At 35.9% G+C, this 23,464-nt stretch overlaps 2 protein-coding genes across 3 annotated transcripts; one reads left to right on the top strand and one right to left on the bottom strand.

The window, feature by feature from the left end:
• Positions 1-336: 336 nt before the first annotated feature.
• On the bottom strand, positions 337-18,032 carry LOC125658307 (DNA polymerase delta subunit 3-like). 2 transcript variants are annotated; one of them, XM_056149856.1, is made up of 14 exons: positions 17,797-18,032; positions 16,262-16,317; positions 14,883-14,982; positions 13,364-13,471; positions 12,426-12,490; positions 12,232-12,316; positions 8,586-8,762; positions 8,457-8,502; positions 6,591-6,678; positions 6,242-6,288; positions 5,923-6,105; positions 4,061-4,258; positions 854-963; positions 337-552 (listed from the first exon to the last, which is right to left on the bottom strand). In XM_056149856.1, exons 1-14 carry the CDS (start codon positions 17,908-17,910, stop codon positions 460-462), a joined length of 1,470 nt encoding a protein of 489 aa, XP_056005831.1. In that variant the 5' UTR covers positions 17,911-18,032; the 3' UTR covers positions 337-459. The 2 variants fall into 2 exon arrangements, with proteins under 2 accessions (XP_056005831.1, XP_048745487.2); XM_048889530.2 differs by having other exon boundaries at positions 6,040-6,105.
• On the top strand, positions 18,026-23,421 carry LOC125658309 (leucine carboxyl methyltransferase 1-like). Its single transcript, XM_048889533.2, has 6 exons — positions 18,026-18,318; positions 18,396-18,579; positions 20,078-20,319; positions 20,592-20,701; positions 21,688-21,771; positions 23,050-23,421. Exons 1-6 carry the CDS (start codon positions 18,118-18,120, stop codon positions 23,171-23,173), a joined length of 945 nt encoding a protein of 314 aa, XP_048745490.1. The 5' UTR covers positions 18,026-18,117; the 3' UTR covers positions 23,174-23,421.
• The last annotated feature ends 43 nt before the right edge of the window (positions 23,422-23,464 follow it).

Here is a 23,464-nt window from a genome sequence, read left to right as displayed (position 1 = left end):
GTGTTGTCAATTATGTAGTGGGTTGAAGGTCGATTTCTTTGTAGTGAGTTTCATGTGTGTTTACAAAGAGTGTAATTATGTAGTGAGTTTCCTGGAAAATTGCAACAGCTTAATTTTAGAATTATTCAAAATCACAATAGACACGTATGTTACTATGACATTAAATAGATATATTCTGCAGTTACTTTTAGTCTATCATGTTTCTAAATCAGTGTAGTGAGATACCGGTAAAACTTCAAGTGTAGTCATTTGATGGTGTATACAAGAATGTGTGTGTGTGTGTGTGTGTGTGTGTGTGTTCATGTCTATACAATCATAAAACTAATCAACAGAAACATAAGTGACATACAGTTTATTAGCACTAAGACTTAACAAGACAAGTCAATAAATTAGACTAGTCTGTAATACATGATGACTATATAAGGAAAACACCAGCTCTAGGATGTGTCCACCAACAAGCTAGGATTTCTTTGTGAAGAAGGACGATATGGACATCTGTTTCCTGTTTCCTGCAGAAGGCGGAGACTTCTTCTTAGGTGAGGGTTTCTTTTTCTGCAAAAATAGTGTTTAGTTTTTATTCTTAGGATTCGGTGATTTTTCAGAATGGACTTTCACCAGTCCCTACACATTGATTAATCTTCACCACCCGACTGTATGAAGACATCAGTGATTCTCATGGTCAGGAAATACAGTAAAACCTGCTTACAATGGACATGCTTATAACGAATTCACGCTTTTTGCGGAAGTGATATTTCATTCCCCTATGTGAGGAAAATAACGAACATTTTACTGGATATAACAAAGTTTATCTATCTAACTTTATTACCTGTAGATCTGTGAGTAAAATACACACCTGTGGTGAGCCAGCTTTAGACAGATCCTTGACAGGGGGTGGCTCCTTAACCGGCGGCGGCTCTGTATCCGAGGCATCCGTGGAGTCACTCTCCCAGACCTTCTCTGTCACTACAAGAACACATTTCAGTTTATAATCCACTTCATCTTTTGTCTATGTCTGATCCATTGCAAATTAAAGAAATATCCAGCACTGTGGACAGGTAATCAGTTTGCCTTTAACCAAAGCAGGTTGTATTTGAAATATCGTTTTGCAAATTCTATTTTGAAAACGTAAAGTGCACCGCCAATAGGGGTGAAACGATGCATCGCGATGCGGCCAAATCACGATTTAGTGGTCTCGATTCGATGTTCGATTTATTCGGGGTCTCTTTCGGTTCGATACGGTTCTAAAATCATAGCACACATTGCTCTTGATAACACGGTTTCTGATTAGCCAATGGAATTGAAAATTGTCGAATCAACATACGAGTAAACTTTGCTGCATCAAAATGGACGCAGTCGAGTTGAAAAATGCACCCCCAATGTATAAATCCTGGGTATGGCAACATTTCGGCTTTAGGACAAGTGAGAAGATTGTTGCTCTATGTTAAACGTTTTTACATTATGTAGAATTTATTTGCAGAGAGCAATAAATACAAAGAAACATAAAAAATCTTATCATTAGATAAAAGTGCATGACACAAAATCGTGTCTACCTTTGTTGCTGCAAAGATTGCACCAATATCTTTGTTTTTTAGGTCAAGATTATTCCTTTTAATGTGTCTGTTGCACATTGCAATGGACTTGTCAATATGTCTTTTGAATTGTTCAAATAACTACAGAAATATTCCATCACATATTTTCATTTTTATTACATATATTTATATAATTTCTTTCACATGGTATGAATTACTTATCTTGGTTTGTACAAAGATTATACTTTTTAATTCATCTTTAACTGGACTGATGTAATTTAGCTCTCGTCAAAATGATCTTGAATGAATCTCCACCTGAACTCTGAAACACCATGGCTTACTCGCAAAGGGCTAATGGAATCTTAATTGAACAGAAAGATTAAACTGTTTACACACCATAATCATTCCCATGAGACAATTCCTCTATCTGTTCTGTGATGTGCTTGATAAGTCTTTGCAAATTTTGTCATACAATACTGCATATACAGTGGAACCCCGTTATTACGTTTTCCATTTTGTCACGATAAAATAACGTAATACCGGGGGCAACGTAATAAACGTTCCCAGTGAAATCCGTTAAAAATATCATTTGGAAATTGTATATCGTCCGTTGGTACTCCGTGAAGGGGTGTGTGAATATATCTTTACTGTTTCTTTGTTTAAAAGACTATTATACTTTGTTTTATTTACATCTTATCTTTAATGTCTGTAATTCTTCATGTTCTTATCTCTTTTCTTTATTTCTGGTGTAGGATACATAAGGATGTTTTGATAAACGTTGTTTTTTCTGCATTCGTTTGGACCGCCATTTTGTTCAACTTTAAAACAATGCGTTCATGTAAATTTCTATCAATAACTCGTTCCGGTTCGTATTCAACATTCGTATTAAAAAAATAACAAAACATCGTTTTATTAAGTTCTCTAATTACACAATACACAACACAATAAAAAAAAAATCCCACCCCAAAACAACAAAACTATAGACACAAAACGCACACGATACCCAACACTTACACACTTTTCTCACCAACGATAAACACGGAGAACAATTTAAGCGCAATCCACATAAAAAAAATATATAATGATGCATGAAGATTTCATTTATAACGCTAAATGATGGCACTAAAATCACGTGCGCATCAAGGGATTTTAGAATATTCACTGAGGTAAATGCCATGCGCGAATCGGCCGAGAACACAGGACAGTTTGATTGGTGTATGTATGGACGAAATTTACGAACACCCAAGCTGCATGTCCAAACAACGGACAATTTTTTAATTGACCACCTTTCGTCACCTATGTCCAAGCAGTTACCCAAGCGGTTTTAACAATGCTATGATAAATCTTGTCTTTCATGTTCGGTACCAAAGCTGTCCGTAAATAGAGTTTTAATAGCGAAGGTAATCACACTATACTGAACACTCAGGTGGTTGAGAAATTATTTCTTCGATTATCAAAATATGAAAAATGAAGTAAATTTCATAGAGTACAATGTCTAAATAAACATTATTTAATTGTTTATTACTGGCTTCGATACGAGGTATTCACCTGTATTGATGTCGCTAGATCTATCGAAGCGTGATCAGTCAAGCGTCTCTAATCCCCAAACAGACCAGGAAATTTACGTGGTGACTGCCTCAGACAGTCAAGGTGTGAATGGCTTATTATTTTGAGAATCATTATTGAATAATTAGGGGTTTATTACGTTTTTGTCGGAATTTTTACAACGTAATACCGAGTCCCGGCATCTTAGGGCAACGTAATAATGAGGTCTATTTTATATAGGTTTGTTAAGAAATGGTTTTGTGCTTTGAAATTTCAACGTAATATGCGAACTAACGTATTAAAGGGGGAACGTAATAACGGAGTTCCACTGTATTTATATATCATGAATGTTAGAAACAAAGCAAGTATTCCTATTAATTGCTATGTAGCTACATTTTATGAAAAACAATTGTGTATTTCTTGAAGTAATGATCAGTGAACAGGGTTATTGAATTAACATATGTAGGGATTACCTCCCTTAAACATTTTTAAATACTTACCATTTTAAAAAGTTTTAATTATCTTTTTTAAAGGTACAATTTACATTTTTATATAGATGCACAAATTGACAAAGTTTGTTGATTCTGGAACTTATATGTACATGAGCCCCCCCAAAAAGGGTTATGCCATGTATGGCCATATCATCTTAATTATAGGTCATGGTGACCTTGATTTAGGGCGCGACATACCTTCTTCTTAAGATGCATTAACTGACCAAGTTTGATGATTCTACACCAATTATTGTCCAGTTACAAGTCGGACAGGATTTTGCCATATTTGGTCATACCGTCTTAATCAAAGGTCACAGTGACCTAATAAACTGCGACCCACCCTCTACCCAAGATGTTATCCACTGAAAAGGTTTGATGATTCTGAGTCTAACACAAAGCAGGACAGACAGACACGATCGCCATACTATAATATGTTCCGTCTAAAGACGGGCGTACAATAATTAATCATTGTATGTATATCTCCAGAATACCTACCCATGTAACCATCTTCATCCATAAATGTTTTGGGAACCAACTTCCGTGCACGCTTTCTCCGCCTTTCTGTATTCTGTGCTGGCTTTTCCGAATTGTCCACCTTCTTGGGACTGTCTTTCTCAGGTGTATCTGGGACTGGTGAGGGTTCCCTTGTAGGGCTGGGGACAGGACTAGGGACAGGGCTTTCATAGTCCATCTCTACAATATTTGTTAATACTTTATAGAATTGTTATGGACGACAAGGATATTTCTGTGTCTAGTTGAATGATGAAATTAATGGACTTAAGGAACATGCCCTGCCTACAACTGCTTTCTCATAACAATGAAAGGTGAGGATAACGAACAGTGATCAATTTCATAACTCCCATAAGCAATACAGAATAGAGTGTTGGGCAAACACGGACCCCTGGATACACCAGAGGTGGGATCAGGTGCCTAGGAGGAGTAAGCATCCCCTGTCAACCGGTCACACCCGCCGTGAACCCTATACCTTGATCAGGTAAACGGAGTTATCTGTAGTCAAAATCAGTGTTCCAAGAACGGTATGAAACACGTCACACAGCATTCGACCCAATGATAGGTAGTATTGGCAAACTAGATCGTTATAACGACCATAGAATTTGCAAAATGTTGACTTTAACTTTTAACAATACAACACCAACAAGACAGGCCGATAGACAAACGGGTGAACAAACTGATGTCTGTATACTTCTGATCCGGGTAAATGGGTGAACGAACTGATGTCTGTATATTTCTGATTCGGATAAATGAACTGATATCTGTATATTTCTGATCCGGATAAATGAACTGATATCTGTATATTTTTGATCCAGATAAATGAAATGATGTCTGTATATTTCTGATCTGGATAAACGAACTGATGTCTGTATATTTCTGATCCAGATAAACGAACTGATGTCTGTATATTTCTGGTCCGAGAGCAAAGAATATTATATTTTGCTTCATCATTTTAAATCATATACAGGTACACAATAACCATTGCATCACGTGAACACTAGCAATATTTTAAAATTTCCAAGTATTAAAACGTTCTGATGACCACTAGATATCTATACAGTTTATGTAGCTAAATAGCTTGCATTTCCCATTTCCTTTTCTCTAAACATAAGATTATTCTTATCTGCCAATACTGTAAAAATTTATCTCGGAAATTTGGATGAGAATAAATTAAATGCACACAAACAGTACATGTAAAAATTGTCATACAATATCACCATTCTAATTTACCTTCTTCACTGCTATCTCCATTCTAAGTTTACCTTCTTCACTACTGTCAGATATCTCCATTCTAAGTTTACCTTCTTCACTGCTGTCAGATATCACCATTTTAAGTTTACCTTCTTCACTACTGTCAGATATCACCATTCTAAGTTTACCTTCTTCACTGCTATCAGATATCTCCATTCTAAATTTGCCTTCTTCACTACTGTCAGATATCTCATTCTAAGTTTACCTTCTTCACTACTGTCAGATATCACCATTCTAAGTTTGCCTTCTTCACTACTGTCAGATATCTCCATTCTAAGTTTACCTTCTTCACTACTGTCAGATATCTCATTCTAAGTTTACCTTCTTCACTACTGTCAGATATCACCATTCTAAGTTTGCCTTCTTCACTACTGTCAGATATCTCCATTCTAAGTTTACCTTCTTCACTACTGTCAGATATCACCATTCTAAGTTTGTCTTCTTCACTACTGTCAGATATCTCCATTCTAAGTTTACCTTCTTCACTACTGTCAGATATCTCATTCTAAGTTTACCTTCTTCACTACTGTCAGATATCACCATTCTAAGTTTGCCTTCTTCACTACTGTCAGATATCACCATTCTAAGTTTACCTTCTTCACTGCTGTCAGATATCTCCATTCTAAGTTTACCTTCTTCACTGCTGTCAGATATCACCATTCTAAGTTTACCTTCTTCATTACTCTCAAATATCTCCATTCTAAGTTTACCTTCTTCACTACTGTCAGATATCTCCATTCTGATTCTTCTTCTTTTCTTCTTAGTGCCGTCTTCATCTAAATACACAATTCATCACCCCAGTCAAAAAACACTGATTTACACCAAACACTTTGGTATTCCGATGTTAACCCGTTCAGGGTTTGAATTTAACCCACTAATTAACAGAATTAGTATATAATTGTATATTAGTACCTGAATCTACGTCTCGGGTCTTCTTGGGTCTTTTTCCTTTATCATTTCTAAAACAACAAATTCAATCAAGTCTTAGGGTATATGTTCCCATAAACAACTTGTTGTCACTGGGACAAGACAACAATGCTAAGCGTAATTCCTGAACAAACACAATGGGACAAGAGAGAATACAAAAATGATCTGCGTAATTCCTGAATAAACACTGAGACAAGAGAGAATACAAAAAAGATCCGCGTAATTCCTGAATAAATGTATCATTTTCTCCCTTAACAAATGGACATTAAAAACCACCAATGAAATTAATCTACACAAATGTGACTTTCCCATTCAAATAAAATATCTTACTCACTTTTTGGGCTGTGAATTGTTTTTCCGTTCATTTTCCCTCTCATCCTCTTCTTTCTCCACATCCTTTTTCTGTGGGACACCTTTCTTACCTAAGTAAAAGTCACATGCATGATGAGTATATCTGCCAAACTTCTAATTTACGTGAGATATTTCTGCAAAATCAGTCAAAAGTATGCAGTCAACTGTATCCCTCATGCCTATTCGAGGCAGACTAAACCATCCAACTTTTGAAAACAATATCCTGAAATCTTTCATGAGTGACTTTGGGTGCATGATATATCCTATACAAATTACTACATGCATTAACCAATCAAACACATGTTTCAATTTGACATTTGCCATTGAACTAATTTTGACAGTAAAAGCTAGACATGTATAAATGTGTTATACAATTACATTATAAAACCATAAGTGAACCGGTGTGATATAAAATATTATTACAGTGTACCGGTGTGATATATAATATTATTACAGTGTACCAGTGTGATATAAAATATTATTAGTGAACCTGTGTGATATAAAATATTATTACAGTGTACCAGTGTGATATAAAATATTATTACAGTGTACCAGTGTGATATATAATATTATTACAGTGTACCGGTGTGTAATTATTACAGTGTACCTGTGTGTTATATAATATCATTACAGTGTACCGGTGTGATATATAATATTATTACAGTGTACCGGTGTGTAATTATTACAGTGTACCGATGTGATATATAATATTATTACAGTGTACCTGTGTGATATATAATATTATTACAGTGTACGTGTGTGTTATATAATATTATTACAGTGTACCGGTGTGTTATATAATATTATTACAGTGTACCTGTGTGTTATATAATATTATTACAGTGTACCGGTGTGTAATTATTACAGTGTACCTGTGTGTTATATAATATTATTACAGTGTACGTGTGTATTATATAATATTATTACAGTGTACCTGTGTGTTATATAATATTATTACAGTGTACGTGTGTGTTATATAATATTATTACAGTGTACCGGTGTTATATAATATTACAGTGTACCTGTGTGTTATATATTATTATTACAGTGTACGTGTGTTATATAATATTATTACAGTGTACGTGTGTTATATAATATTATTACAGTGTACGTGTGTATTATATAATATTATTACAGTGTACGTGTGTTATATAATATTATTACAGTGTACGTGTGTATTATATAATATTATTACAGTGTACGTGTGTTATATAATATTACAGTGTACCTGTGTGTTATATATTATTATTACAGTGTACGTGTGTGTTAGTGTACCTGTATGTTATAAAATATTATTACAGTGTACCTGTGTGTTATATAATATTATTACAGTGTACCGGTGTGTAATTATTACAGTGAACGTGTGTGTTACACAATATTATTACAGTGTACCGGTGTGATATATAATATTATTACAGTGTACGTGTGTTATATGATATTATTACAGTGTACCTGTGTGTTATATAATATTATTACAGTGTACCTGTATGTTATATAATATTATTACAGTGTACCTGTGTGATATATAATATTATTACAGTGTACCTGTGTATTATATAATATTACAGTGTACCTGTGTAATATATAGTATCATTACAGTGTACCTGTGTGATATATAATATTATTACAGTGTACCGGTGTGATATATAATATTATTACAGTGTACCTGTGTATTATATAATATTACAGTGTACCTGTGTGATATATAATATTATTACAGTGTACCGGTGTGATATATAATATTATTACAGTGTACCTGTGTAATATATAATATCATTACAATGTACCTGTGTGATATATAATATTATTACAGTGTACCTGTGTAATATATAATATTATTAAAGTGTACCTGTGTGATTGGCAAAGAAATTGGCAACACCACCTTTCTTGGAATCCTGAAAGAATAAATAAAGAGGAATTGTAACATCTTGTGCTTTTACTTCAGAAGGACTGGGTAACATCAACAAGTAGTGAGTACCTTTTGTGGTTTTTTGTCCTTGGACCCGTTAATTTCAGTTTTATCTTCCACTGATTTTTTGTCCTCGGTTTTTTTGGTAGCGTTTGCAAACATGCTCGCAATACCACCTTTCTTTGGTTCTTTTTTGGTTCCTGATGTCACGTGACCATTAGCTGACGAGACTGTATTCCCACTGACCTGAAAGTACATCCATATTAGTTAGTTACAATAATCCGACTCTTTATACAGCTGTGTATATATACCGGTCAGTTACAATCAATAATCCGACTCTTTATACAGCTGTGTATATACACTGGTCAGTTACAATCAATAATCCGACTCTTTATACAGCTGTGTATATAGACCGGTCAGTTACAATAATCCAACTCTTTATACAGCTGTGTATATATACCGGTCAGTTACAATCAATAATCCGACTCTTTATACAGCTGTGTATATATACTGGTCAGTTACAATCAATAATCCGACTCTTTATACAGCTGTGTATATAGACCGGTCAGTTACAATAATCCAACTCTTTATACAGCTGTGTATATATACCGGTCAGTTACAATCAATAATCCGACTCTTTATACAGCTGTGTATATACACTGGTCAGTTACAATCAATAATCCGACTCTTTATACAGCTGTGTATATAGACCGGTCAGTTACAATAATCCAACTCTTTATACAGCTGTGTATATATACCGGTCAGTTACAATCAATAATCCGACTCTTTATACAGCTGTGTATATATACCGGTGTTACAATAATCCGACTCTTTATACAACTGTGTATATATACCGATCCATTACAATAATCCGACTCTTTATACAGCTGTGTATATATATCGGTCAGTTACAATCAATAATCCAATTCTTTATGCAGCTGTGTATACCTGTATATAACGTACAGGCCACAAATACTTCCTGTTACACAGTGGAAAACACACACGATGTAAAATGGTCCGAGTTACACCATGGACACAGCACGGCAAGGTGTATGTGTATTTCGAATACAAAAGATGTCCACCTTGTCTTAAAAGTTAGACCCTAATACCCTTCGTGCCACACCATGTCTATACAAGATTATATAAAAATGACATTGAAACCTGGATTCTATGTTAAATGATGTAAATGAACCATTCCAATGTATTCTTGAATCCAAAATTGTCTATGAAATAATAGCGGTTGTTCTAAAGCTGTAAATCATCGACTTTCCCTGTGTCCAAAAAGTTTTTTTTTTGAACTGTCAGTAAATGATGCATTCAGCTACAAAGCTTTTTCACATCTTTCAACTTGATGAACAGAATTATATATCTTTTATTTTCCAGAAAATTTATATTATGAATTACTTTCTACTTTCATTGGGCAATTTTGACTATAAATGTAAATTCTACACTGAATTGTTGTAAAATCTGATTTACAAGTTCAGATGAATATTAATTAGTCAAGATTATGGAGAATTAGTTAATCATACTAAAGTGATTTGGACAACTACAAAACTACAAGGTCCATATGCTTCAATGCTTGAAATTTTGGTCACAGCCTCGCGGGATCTCGAGTCCAATTTAAGAACAGATACGAAAAATATTTTGCCACATAGTTTCGTAACACTATTTGTAAAGGTTTAAAATATTCATTAATTACCAATGTGATATCTCTCCCTCTCTCTCAAAAAAGTGGTGTTTAACGCACAGTAATTCTTCTTTATATTACTTCAATATGCATCTAATCAAATTATCTTGATTCGATATGGAAATTAATGTTGACAATTAACAAATAGGAATTGATTATAATGGTCATTTATAACCTACATCAATAGAAGCAAAAATACAAACCATCAAATGATATAAAAGAATTAATAATTCATGAATTAATTACATGATAAACAACATACAAAATAAACTGTGAAGCATAATTCCACGGATTGAATACGCTGGTTTCGAGATATGTTTGAGTTATTTCTCTTTGAAGAACTCTCGTACATAGTAAGGTGTGAAACAACTTGTTTACATGCGAGAGTGGGACGAATATTCATCACTGCATAAGTAAATGTACTCTGTATTTTTCTCATACGCTGTTTCATCACCTGAATTCAACTGATAAGTATTCAAGGAGTAATTAAGGAATTCTTATTATATCATGTAATTTCATTGGTCGTAGGTATCATATCCAGGATATCACTTTCAAATATGATATTGTTTTTATGTTTCTACTTTAGTAAAACAATTCTTTCAATAGTATTTTGTATATCCTACATTTACATATTTAAAGAGGAGCCACTTTTAATACATTTTATCGTCTTCCTCGCTGACCGAAGGTTCACTCAGTCCCACTTGGGCACTCAAAGTTATACTAAATGTACCTCCTACACAAGAGAACTCTAATCTCAAAACTGGCGTATTACTTATAACATTATCTGAACACTCCCTATCTCTACTTCTAACATTATCTGAGCACTCCCTATCTCTACATATAACATTATCTGAGGACTCCCTATCTCTACTTATAACATCATCTGAGCACTCAGTATCTCTACTTGTAACATTATCTGAGCACTCCCTATCTCTACTTGTAACATTATCTGAGCACTCCCTATCTCTACATATAACATCATCTGAGCACTCCCTATCTCTACTTATAACATTATCTGAGCACTCCCTATCTCTACATATAACATTATCTGAGCACTCTCTATCTCTACTTATAACATTATCTGAGCACTCTCTATCTCTACTTATAACATTATCTGAGCACTCTCTATCTCTACTTGTAACATTATCTGAGCACTCCCTATCTCTACATATAACATTATCTGAGCACTCCCTATCTCTACTTGTAACATTATCTGAGCACTCCCTATCTCTATTTATAACATTATCTGAGCACTCTCTATCTCTACATATAACATTATCTGAGTACTCTATATCTCTACTTGTAACATTATCTGAGAACTCTATATCTCTTCTGCTATGCATAATCAAGATGGCTTTTATGAAGTACAATGCTCCTGAGTGTAAACACATTCAGTTGATGTAAGTCAGAATGACCTTGACCTTTAGCAATCACATAGCAGTAACCTTCATTTTTCAGTTCACCAAGTCTAAAATCTTGTCCTAAATAGTTTACAAAATAATATGATTAGGCAAAAAAAAAAATATATGTTGGTTTCCAGTTTCCCAATTGACCCTAAAAATGTCTGCCGACTCTAACGCATTTTTTCCATTCTCACAGATTTTGCGAATGTCATCACCACAAAGAGTATATATCTATTGATTTACTAAGTTATTTATTATGCACTAATACTAGACAGATTCCAAAACACAGAAATGCAAGTTTGTTTACAGTGCAGTGGAAGAAATGTTTCGATTCATCTTGTAAGTTGTATTTGGTTACTAGATAATCGCTATATTTTATGCATAGTAGAATACTACTAAATCATTAAAAAATAATCCGACCTATAAAATCAACAAAAAAAAAAAAAAACCACTACCTACCTACTGACCCTTAAAAATATTAAGGTGAAAGTGGAAACCAACATATATTTTTTTCTGGCCTTAAGATTAAAGTTGCAGACAGACACAGGGAAAAAACCTGATCTGCAATTTCTGGGTCACCAAGATTCGTAGACAAATTAAAGTTGAAGAGAGATAGTAAACAAACATTTGGTTCTGCCTTCACAGTTTTCACTGGCGGTCCCCGCACATCAGAAGTTTGCTTGGCCTTGACATACTTGATTGAACTGTACCTTGAAGAAATTCAAAGAAGACTTTATCTGCAAACATATTAATTTAAGATAGATCTCAGGTAAATTTTGTATTTTCAGCAATGTCATCAGACTAGAACGTAGCTCTTACTTGTGAAGATCACACAGATTTTCTTTGACACAGTCATAATCAGCTAGATATAGTGAATTAGAATCCTGCAGAATAAAAATTTGACAATTTACTCATACATGAAAATAAAAATACAGTGGAATTTCGGCACGTATATATTACATGGGCTTCAATATTTGTGGACTCTGTGCCGACACCATTCCCAAGTACTGTATTTAAAATCTGAATGAAATACACAAAAATTCAACGCACAGAAACCACGTCCAAGAAAGTACATAGCAACAGAAAAGCTAATTTGAAAATTGTTCCACTCCATGAAAACTAGCCCTCGGAAGTTAAATGATTCCATACTTAATGTAAATTTTGAAGTGACACATAATAAATTGTAAACACAAGAGGCCAATCGCTCACCAGAGTCACCTTGCCCCATATCTTAAGATTTTCCAAATATATTCGCATGTAAAATTTTGATCACCTATTGTGGTCCCACTCTACCCCCCCCCCCCCCCCCCCCCCCCTCTGCACTATGTCAGTAAGCTGCCATGTGAATTTGAACATGTCTAGACAAGTTCTTGAAAAGGGGATTTTCAAATGACCACACCAATTTTTTTCTTCTATTTTTGCGATTACTTGTATCTCTCTTTTGAAGGGGGCATTGCGATTATCTCCCTTTTGAAGAGGGCATGGCCCTTCAATTGAACAAACTTGAATCCCCTTTACCCCAGGATGAATTGTACAAGGTTTGATTGAAATTGGCCAGCTGCTTGTGGAAAAGAAGATTTTTTTTAAATTTGTCAGTGTATTTTTGCTATTATCTCCCCCTGGTTCTGAAAAAGATGAAAAAGTGAAAAAAGTTTACAACAACAACGACGGCTAACGACAGACACAGAAAGTTTCAATCAGAAAAGCTAAGTTCAGCTCAGGTGAGCTAATAACAAGCTTGATACCAGACGACAGACCTTCAACGTGGCTTTCTGGACACTGTACACATGGATGCTGTGAATGGTGGTTAAAGAATTCTTGTAACTGTCCAGTTCCTCTTCTGGTACAACAGTACATGTGTATGTCTGTAAATTAAATCGGGGGACTATATAGTATAAGTATTCACATTTTCACTGACAGTAAAACAGTAAAAGTACTCACATCTTAAGTTGACTGATAAAAATTTTCTAACTAGAAACATGGGATATATATGCTTTTCTACAATTAGCTACGAGTTGATTGGTTTTTTTCTATATTCAGCTACAGTCAGTTAATCATTTTTCTATATTTAGTTACAATGAGTAAATTTTTACAATATTTAGCTACAGTGATTGTTTTTCTATATTTAGTTACAATGAACTAATTGTTTTCTACATCTAAGCTATATGACTTGTGCCGTTATTTTTGGATATTATCGTAGGAATAAAAACATGTGTTTTATATCAATTAAGCTACGTAAGTTATTACCTTTTATGCGAATTATGCGATTTAACTCAATAGGATTAAAAAGTAATCAAGTTAATTTCCTATGTAATAATGTATTCTCCAAGTCAGATAGTGAACGCCCCGGGCATTTGGAAATATTGATTAATTGATTGTACATTGTTTAACATCCCTCTCAAGAATGTTTCACTCATATGGAGACATCACCATTGCCAGTAAAGGGCTGCAGACTTTAGGCCTATGCTTGGCGCTTATGGCCATTGAGCAGAGAGGGATCTTTATCGTGCCACACCTGCTATGACATGGGGCCTATGAATTTGCAATCTTATCCGAAGGACCGCTCCATTTAGTCGCCTCTTACGATAAGCAAGGGGTACTGAGGACCTATTCTAACCCAGATCCCCATGGGAATCGAAATATTCATGTCTACTGATCAAGAGACTTTGCATGTGGAATTTCGAAAGTAAACAATTTACATGGTGATATGAAAGCATGGACGTCCTGCAGGCTGTTGACGGGACACGTTCAGTGATAAACGTCAGTCAGACGGAAGACAGGGTAGAGAGCACCACATTGAGCGATGGAGGGGGTTAAATGCAACCACAATTCAGTACGACTACATACTGCAAACGAAATCCTGATCGCCACTGATGTTTCTAGTAATATTTTTCTTGAGCGTTTGTACACATCCACTATAAACCTCATACCTCAATAAATATGCATTTGAAAATCCCCATTTCTCTCCCTACCTTGAGTAGACCAGTACTCCTTTAATACTCTTCAATAATTTGTCGAAATTGTCAAAGCGTATTATTTTTCATAGTTTAACATACTGACAAAATTTGGGTTCGGTTTTTAACAGCGAACAAAATACTGTTTAATATGGCATATATACCTTTAAGCTAACTTAAGTGAGTTGATTGTCATTCCATATTCAGTTAGGAATTTATTGTTTTTTCTCTATTTAGCTAAAGTGAGTTAATTGTTTTTGAATATTTTAATAGCCACAGTGAGTTCAAATTACAACATAAAACTACTGTGGTATATTCTGACCTGGCAGCCATTTACAGGTCTGGAGATTCCGGACACAAAATAAGTCGCGGTAATGTCCACCTTCTTCTTTCTCTGTTCCTCCACAAAAGTATACAGCATTCTGAAGTTGTACATTACAAAAGTATATAGCATTCTTAAGTTGTACAACACAAAAGTATACAGCATTCTGAAGTTGTACGACACAAAAGTATGCAGCATTCTGAAGTTGTACAATACAAAAGTATATAGCATTCTGAAGTTGTACAACACAAAAGTATACAACATTCTGAAGTTGTACAACCATGTACAATACAAAAGTATACAGCATTCTGAAGTTGTACAACACAAAAGTATACAGCATTTTGAAGTTGTACAATACAAAAGTGTACAGCATTCTGATGATGTACAATACAAAAGTATACAGCATTCTGAAGTTGTATGACAATGCACAATATAAATCTAACCCTCACCCAGTACAATATAAAGGGAAAAGCTACTCTGATTTAGTGAAGCGCCTGTCCCGTCCAACAGGCAATTGGAATTGGAATCAAAATCTTTGCAATACGCACATTGTTTACAAAGGCCTTAGGTTGAAAACCGAAAGGAATGAGATGGACAAACCATGTACTCACTTTGTAATATTTCCAAAAAAGTGACAAAGTTCAACAACCTGTAATTTTCTTAAAAATTGAAGAAAAACAAAACCCTTGCTACATGTACATCTTCACTACCCATACTCTGTAAAACAAGAAAGTCCTTACTTGAAAATTATGGGAGGAGTTAGAAAGACAAATCATGTACCATCCATATAACATTAAATTTTCAAATAAAGGGGCAAAACTCTTGCAAGGGAGGTCAAAATGGATCCAAATTTCAACATTATCTGAAGTGATCTACGAAGAAGATACACAGCAAGTTTCAGCTTGATATGTGACAGGGAAATGAAAATAGAGACAGAAAACCCTGAACTGATGGAGAGACGTACAGAGATCACTGCATTATAATCCGTCCCATCTAAAGACGGGCGTATAAAAACTAATCCGATTCTGTGAAACCTGTCTAATCTGACAGACACTGGAACACAAATTCTACGTCTAAAATGAGAGCGCATGAAACAGCAGAACATAAAGAACACAGAAGAACAAGGATAAGAAATGAGCTTTAGAGGGTCAGCGTTCACAGTGAAGCGGATTACATGGGTGAGTCGGATTACACGAGTATGTCGGATTAGACAGTGTGTCAGATTAGACAGCATCCACTGTATTTAGTACTCTTCTATGGGTATATTTTTTCTTCTATAAACGAGTTGAAAAACATTTAACAGCGCTCCAAGTTGCGAGTAAAACGGTCGTGACTTGGAGCGCTGAATAATACTGAGAAACACTTTGTTGTTTACTTACTGTTTGGCTTCATTGACATGAACATGTAGATTCAGACTAACCCATTTGTATGTGACCTGCAAGAAATAAAACCAACAAATTAACTTTCTAAATCTGTTAACTACATTTGTTGGAGTGCTTCTTGTTAAAATTTAATTCTAAACAAATGGTGGACAAAAGCCCATTTATCTCACTGCAACAAAGACCACAGTTTAAGTTATATTTCATGAATTTGTGTTTTATAACAGGTCAATTTAGCCATGCTTCCATACTAATAAGATTTATGGTATATATCTGTTAAGTTTTTGAAATAAAGATTTCATTAATTCCAAACTCATTGGATGAATACACATAACAAATATCAAGCCCTGTTGTGGCCACATCCATTACAGTAACTGTAACAACAGGGTTCATGGGAAACAAATAAGTAACCACTACTTGAAAATGCTTGTGTATGACCTCAACCACACAGTTTATAAATCCATTTGGTTATGAAGATTTTAAAAGAATTTTCCTACTATGCATTCCTGTAAATCTTCCTCTGGCCCTTGCCTTCACTCTTACATTGTCACACGTGCAGGAAAGTCTAGATGCGTCTCCCCAGCATGTCACAATACAAATGCGGGGAGAAGAGTCAGAGGAGTCTTGCATTAATCTTTGTCTATTGTGTTGTAACAGGAAGGGGAAAAAATGCAACGGACCAGACCAGGATTCGAACCCAGGCCCCCTGAATTCTCTAGTCAGGTGCTCTACCAATTGAACCAACTGGTCACCGGCGATCGAACCCGATTGACTGCTACACTCCTCCCTCCTTAAATGTCTTCACACTTGAAGACATCAACTCTGGATCTTAATCCCCTTACAGGTATTTTCACCTGTCAGTTACAGGGGCTGGTCTACAGCACCAAATGTAACAGAAAAGGAGAAAATGCAACGGACAAGATCATGATTTAAACCAGGGGCCCCTGAATCTTTAGTAAGGTGCTCTACCAACTGAGCTATCTGGCCATCAGTGATCGAACCCAGTTGACCGCTACAGTGTAAAGAATCTAAACTAATGGAGAATGTTTGCATGCTAGTAAATTTGACAAATTGTACCTTTGTGGATCCGACGAGAATTGAAGAGGGAAATCAAGTGGGGAAATACTCATTTTGAAGTTAAATCTTTGGATGCTCTCCCTACAGTGATGGTTATCTCTACCTTAAGCTTATTAATGACAATTCATATCACCGATTTCTTCTTTCAAAATCAAGATAGAGCTTGAAAAAAGCAAATCTTTATATAACTACATAATTTAATGAGAGAGAGAGATAGAGAGGGATATATATATATAGAGAGAGACCTAAGCTGTGGCAAGGGTAGCTTTCATCCGATCTTATAATTAAAGTTTAGAGAGAGTCACCAACACCCTCTCAAGTTAGCTCCTGTACATGTACTCAGTTCTAACGACAAAATATCTACTTTCGTTTTAACTTGCACTACAAGGGGAGTGTACTTGGCTATAAAGGCACGTTTATTCTGCTATCTAAAGTCGAAATAAAGAAGAGACACTCACAATCTTCCCCTCATCATTGACATATTCTTCTAAATTATCTAAGTACATGGAATCTGTCGCCATTTTTACTTCCCGCGCTATTTGTTTACATCCGGTTGCTACTTTCATTTTCATAAAATGGTAATAAATTTAACAGAAAACAATATAGGCCCTGTTACGTAAATTTGTGTTGGAATTTATCACAAAAAGCATTTTACAACATCTCCATACTTTTCTATATCATCGCGTACTTTCCGAGAGTTTCGAGAGATGTAAACTGTCATGGTGGCCAATGTGTTGTTTTTCAAAGTAAATTGAGAACACTTTCTACATTTCCTCGTTATGGCTAGTGATGATGGTGTCATTTTAACAAACGACGATGCAGCACAGTGTAAACGTTTCGCAGTAGAGAAGAAGTACTGGGAAGATCGCTACATTTCTCTGATGACGCCAAGGAGCTCCGCGAAACATGCGCCCGAGATCAGTAGAGGGTACTATTCCAGGGTGACAGCCATGCGTTTGCTGCTACACAAATTCTTGAAGGTTCGTACCGTGAAATGTCTCCATATTCTTATAAAATCATGTGTTCAAGGGCTGACAGAGTATTTCTATATTTCCAGTTGACGGGTAACAACTGTCAAGTTGTCAATCTCGGTGCGGGATCCGATACAAATTACTGGTTGCTAAAGGATTTGAATTTGATACCAAAGTCCTTCATTGAGTTAGATTTCCAGTCAGTGACAGCAAGGAAAGTCAGCCAAATAAAACGACATGATGTACTGCTCCAAACCATTGCATCAGAAGGTGAGAGAAAGAGAAGGTATTGATGGATGTATTGTTTAAGGTAGTCTAATGTCCCGCTTGAGAATTTTTCACCCGTATGGAGACGTCACCATCGCTGCAAATTTAGGCCTATGCTCAGTGCTTATGGCCTTCAAGCAGAGAGAGAGATCTTTATCGTGACATGAGGCTTCCGTTTTTACGGTCTCAGCCAAAGGACCGCCCCATTAAGTCACCTCTTATGACAAGCAAGGGGTACTGAGGACCTATTCTAACCCGGATCTCCACAGGATGGGAAAGATATTGTTCTCTATGTAGTAAAGTTACTGTTGTTTCAGTGTACTGTAGCGATCAGCTGGGTTCGATTGACGGTGACCATATAGCTCAGTTGGTAGAGCACCTGACTAAAGATTCATAGTACCCAGGTTTGAATCCTGGTGTCGTCTGTTGCATTTTCCCCTTCATGTTACATTTGGTGCCGTAATAGGCATCAATTCAAATTGATTTTTTTTTCACAGCCAAACCAAATCTCATGTAGATTCCTACTCATAAGCAGTTATTGCCTATTCTATTAATAACTGTGTTTTCTCTATTTCATCGACTGCTTGGTCATTATGAATTTCCTGAATCAGTGGGATTTCAGTCTATAACAGTGTAATCCATAATTTATTAAAAGCTTAGTCTAATTATACCCCCGCAACAAAGTTGGGGGGGGGGGGGGGGGTGATTGATTGATTGATGTTTTCCACCACACTCACCAATTTTTTAGTTAATATGTGGTGGTGCCCAGTTTTTAATTGGGGGTTGGGGGGGGGGGGGGGGTTATACTAGAATCAGGTTGTCCGTCCGTCTGTAGACGCAATGGTTTCCGGGCTCTAAAGCGTTATCCTTTCCACCTAAAGTCACCATAACATACATATGGACTACCCATGGGACAAAGATGTTCCCTATAGAATTTGGGGTCAAAAGGTTAAAAGTCAAGCACACTGGACATCGAAGTAGCAATATGGTTTCTGGGCTCTGACCTGACCTGAAGTCACCATATCATACATATGGACTACCCATGGGACGAAGATGTTCCCTATCGATTTTGGGGTCCAAAGGTCAAGCTCACTCTTAGAGAAGAGACTACCCAAGGTTTTGTCATGCCCTTTCTTTTTTACACTCAGGAAAGAGGTAATTTATACCTATTAACAACACCCTCTTGGAGACTGGGGTAAGCAGAGGGGGGGGGGTTACTTAGTGAGCATTGCTCACAGTACCTCTTGTTAAAATCAGGTCTTTTCTAATTGCTCCAATACTCTACGCTGGAAAAGGAGCATAGAGTGTCCGAATGATTAGAAAAAATTTCAATTTCATTTAATAGACTGAATTAAAGTCAACACCTGCATTGAATTAATAATGTGAAATACTAACTGAACATTACAATTCAAAAGACAGATTCCCATTTTGTCCATCAAACCCTATCACTAAATGAATCCTGAGCATTAAACACGACCATCAATGTTTGGTATTTTTACAGAGGATGATATAAGGCTTAGCAAGTCAGAAATCCATGGAACCAATTACCACCTGGTAAACGCGGATCTGTCAGTTTTGTCACAAGTGGAGAAGAAGCTGCATGAATCCGGGATCGATAAGAGTCTACCCACCATATTCCTGGCAGAATGCGTCCTGGTGTACATTGACAGCAGTAAAAGCACAGAATTATTGAAATGGATCGCTCACCAGTTTCCTACAGCCTTGTTTGTCAATTATGAACAGGTTGGCAATATAAAATTATACATGTCTTTACACAATTACAAATAAAATAAACATTTATCCAGAGTCCTGTAGAAGTCTGTGTACTATAGCACTAAATCTGTTTGTGTTTGACAGATATATGATTTATCCCTGAAGTGAGACTTATGAGTTTGATTAAAAACACTTGACATTTGCACCCGTGCAGTTCTGTTCCTTGAAATATCTGCTCCGTCATGCCATCAATGTTTTGGTCAGAGAGGAATAACTTTGTACGATTTTGTGTTCTATTGAAGGTAAACATGGCAGATCGGTTTGGTGACATAATGATAGAAAACTTGAAGTCTCGAGATTGCTTTCTAGCAGGAGTGGATGCTTGTAAAACTTTAGAGACACAAAGACACAGGTATTGAACAAAGACACAGGTATTAAACACAGGCACAGGTATTAAACAAAGGCACAGGTATTAAACAAGGGCACAAATATAAAACAAAGGCAGGGGTATTTTATACACTGTAACATGTGTATTATATGTATCACAGGGAGTTTATACAGTATTTCTGACGATATGCTGTGTAAGACAGTGTTTAGTAATTTTTGAGAGAAATAATTTCTTCTAAAAGTGGAAGTTTAAAAAGTACACAGTGTGTCATCAGTAGTGTTATACATCGGATACCCCCATACTTAATACACATCATCGGATACCCCCATACTTAATACGCATCGTCGGATACCGCCATACTTAATATGCATTGTCGGATACCCCCATACTTAATACGCATCGTCGGATACCCCCATACTTAATATGCATTGTCGGATACCCCCATACTTAATACACATCATCGGATACCCCCATACTTAATACACATCGTCGGATATCCCCATACTTAATATGCATTGTCGGATACCCCCATACTTAATACACATCGTCGGATACCGCCATACTTAATACACATCATCGGATACCCCCATACTTAATATACATCATCGGATACCCCCATACTTAATACACATCGTCGGATACCCCCATACTTAATATGCATTGTCGGATACCCCCATACTTAATACGCATCGTTGGATACCCCCATACTAGATATGAATCGTCGGATATCCTTGGTGACCATCTTTCTGTGGATAAGTGTTTTATGTGGCAGTGTTCAGATGTATCATTATATTTCATGGGTATCCTAATTTCCAATACTTTAAATCTCAGTGAAATCCACAATTTATATTATACTCCAATGAGCAGAAGCAGAACATCTATTTCTGTATAAATTGATAATATACAACATGAAGGATAAAAAGTACAGTGTAGTGTCAAAATTTAATACAATCATGTATATCATTTGTTTGTATTTAAAAGCTGTTGAATCACAGATGATGATTTTTTAGGTTTCTAGATGTTGGCTGGGAGGGTGCTGATGCAATGGACATGCTACAAGTCTACAAATGTCTGCCACAGGCTGATGTTCAGAGGTGAGCTGCATCCACAGAGCTTTATTTTCAAGTGGAAAGGAAAGATGAATTTCAGGAAAATTCCATGCAAACTTTCTGTATATTCGAATAGGAAGATAGATGTACATTGCATCTTTAATGCAGTTTCGTTTTCTCCCACCCACTTCCCCGAGGGTTTAAACATTATTGTTTGATTTGTCTTCTACCTTTACACATATTAACATCGAGTAGATGTTGTAAAACATCACTTCAGATCGTGACTATGTTGTTCAAAATTGCTCACAAACTCTTCAGAATTTTTTTAAATTTTTTTTTTGTTAAGAATAAAATGTCTTACAGTTTAAAGTAAAGTTTCTTGTTGGGTTTTTTTTTCAACACAACCAGTTGGACTAGTAAATTGACATTTTACCTGACTGGACCTATCATTTAGTAGACTCGGTCAGTATGACGCTACCTTAGTGTTAAACCCTGTATGAACATATAGGAAAAAATCTTTTTAAATATGGGCCACAGTGACTCAGGTGAGTGATGTGGCCTTTGGGCCTCGTTTCTGTCTTGCTTGCAGATATTCATTTGATATTTGGTACATCATGTATCTATCTGTTTATCGTATGCCAAATTATGACTCTTGCCAGGACTTGGGGAAATTAACGCAAATACTCAGTTTTCTGCAATATTTAGCTCACATTTGCTGAAAGCTCTAGTGACCTTTTCTGATCACTTTTTGTCCGGCTTCTATCGTGTTGTCTTTAAACTTTTAACATTTTCAACTTCTTCTCAAGAACCACAGGGCTGAAGTTTTACGTGGGTATATGTAGGAAATCTTTAAAAATATTACAGCAGGGGCATTACCTCTCAAACATCCCCAGGTAGTGCAGTTTGAAATTCATTCAAATCAGGACCCCGGGGGTAGGATGGGGCCGCACTACGAGATATATAGGACCCCGGGGATAGGATGGGGCCATAATAGGGGATATATAGGACCCCGGGGGTAGGATGGGGCTGCACTACAGGATATATGGGGTTATATAGGATAACTCTTTACAATATCTTCTTCTCAGGAATCTTCTTTTTTTCAATAAAATTCGTGGGAGATGATTTTTGTAGATTGCCAAAATTTGTTGGATGTAATTTCTTGAATATTAATGTCTCTGTACATTGAAACATCATATGGATTTTTAATTTTATTGCATTTTGAAATGTTTAGGGTAAGGTTTACAATATATATATAAAATTCCACATACAGAATGTTAATTAAAGTAGATACACTCTGAAAACGTTTTTTTTCTTTTTAAACAGGATAGAGAAACTAGAGTTCATGGATGAAAAAGAACTGTTAGAACAGCTTTTAAGTCATTACTGCCTAGTCTGGGCCTGGAAGGACCCGAACAACTTAGGATTAGCCGATCTTGATGTCACATGATCAAAAGAAGGGGAATAACTCTGTGTCCTTACCAGCCAACCCCACGTTTACGCCGCTTCATGAAATCCTACAATGATTTTTACACAGCTTCGTGTCTTATTTACATATTTATACAGAGTGTATGTACGTTGTTGCCGGCTGCTGTGTTGTGATTTCGGATTATATTCAAGACTTGTTGATAATGTAATGTGGTACGCTGCTTTTAACATTATGTTCAGACGAATACAAAGTAAATTGTTGTTGCTCGGTTTTTTGTTTATGTTCTGTTTACTTCCTGCTTGTTAGTTTACT

The sequence above is a fragment of the Ostrea edulis genome, chromosome 9 (assembly GCF_947568905.1).
Source record: "Ostrea edulis chromosome 9, xbOstEdul1.1, whole genome shotgun sequence".
Taxonomy (NCBI): domain Eukaryota; kingdom Metazoa; phylum Mollusca; class Bivalvia; order Ostreida; family Ostreidae; genus Ostrea; species Ostrea edulis.
This window is presented reverse-complemented; position numbering and strand designations above follow the sequence as displayed.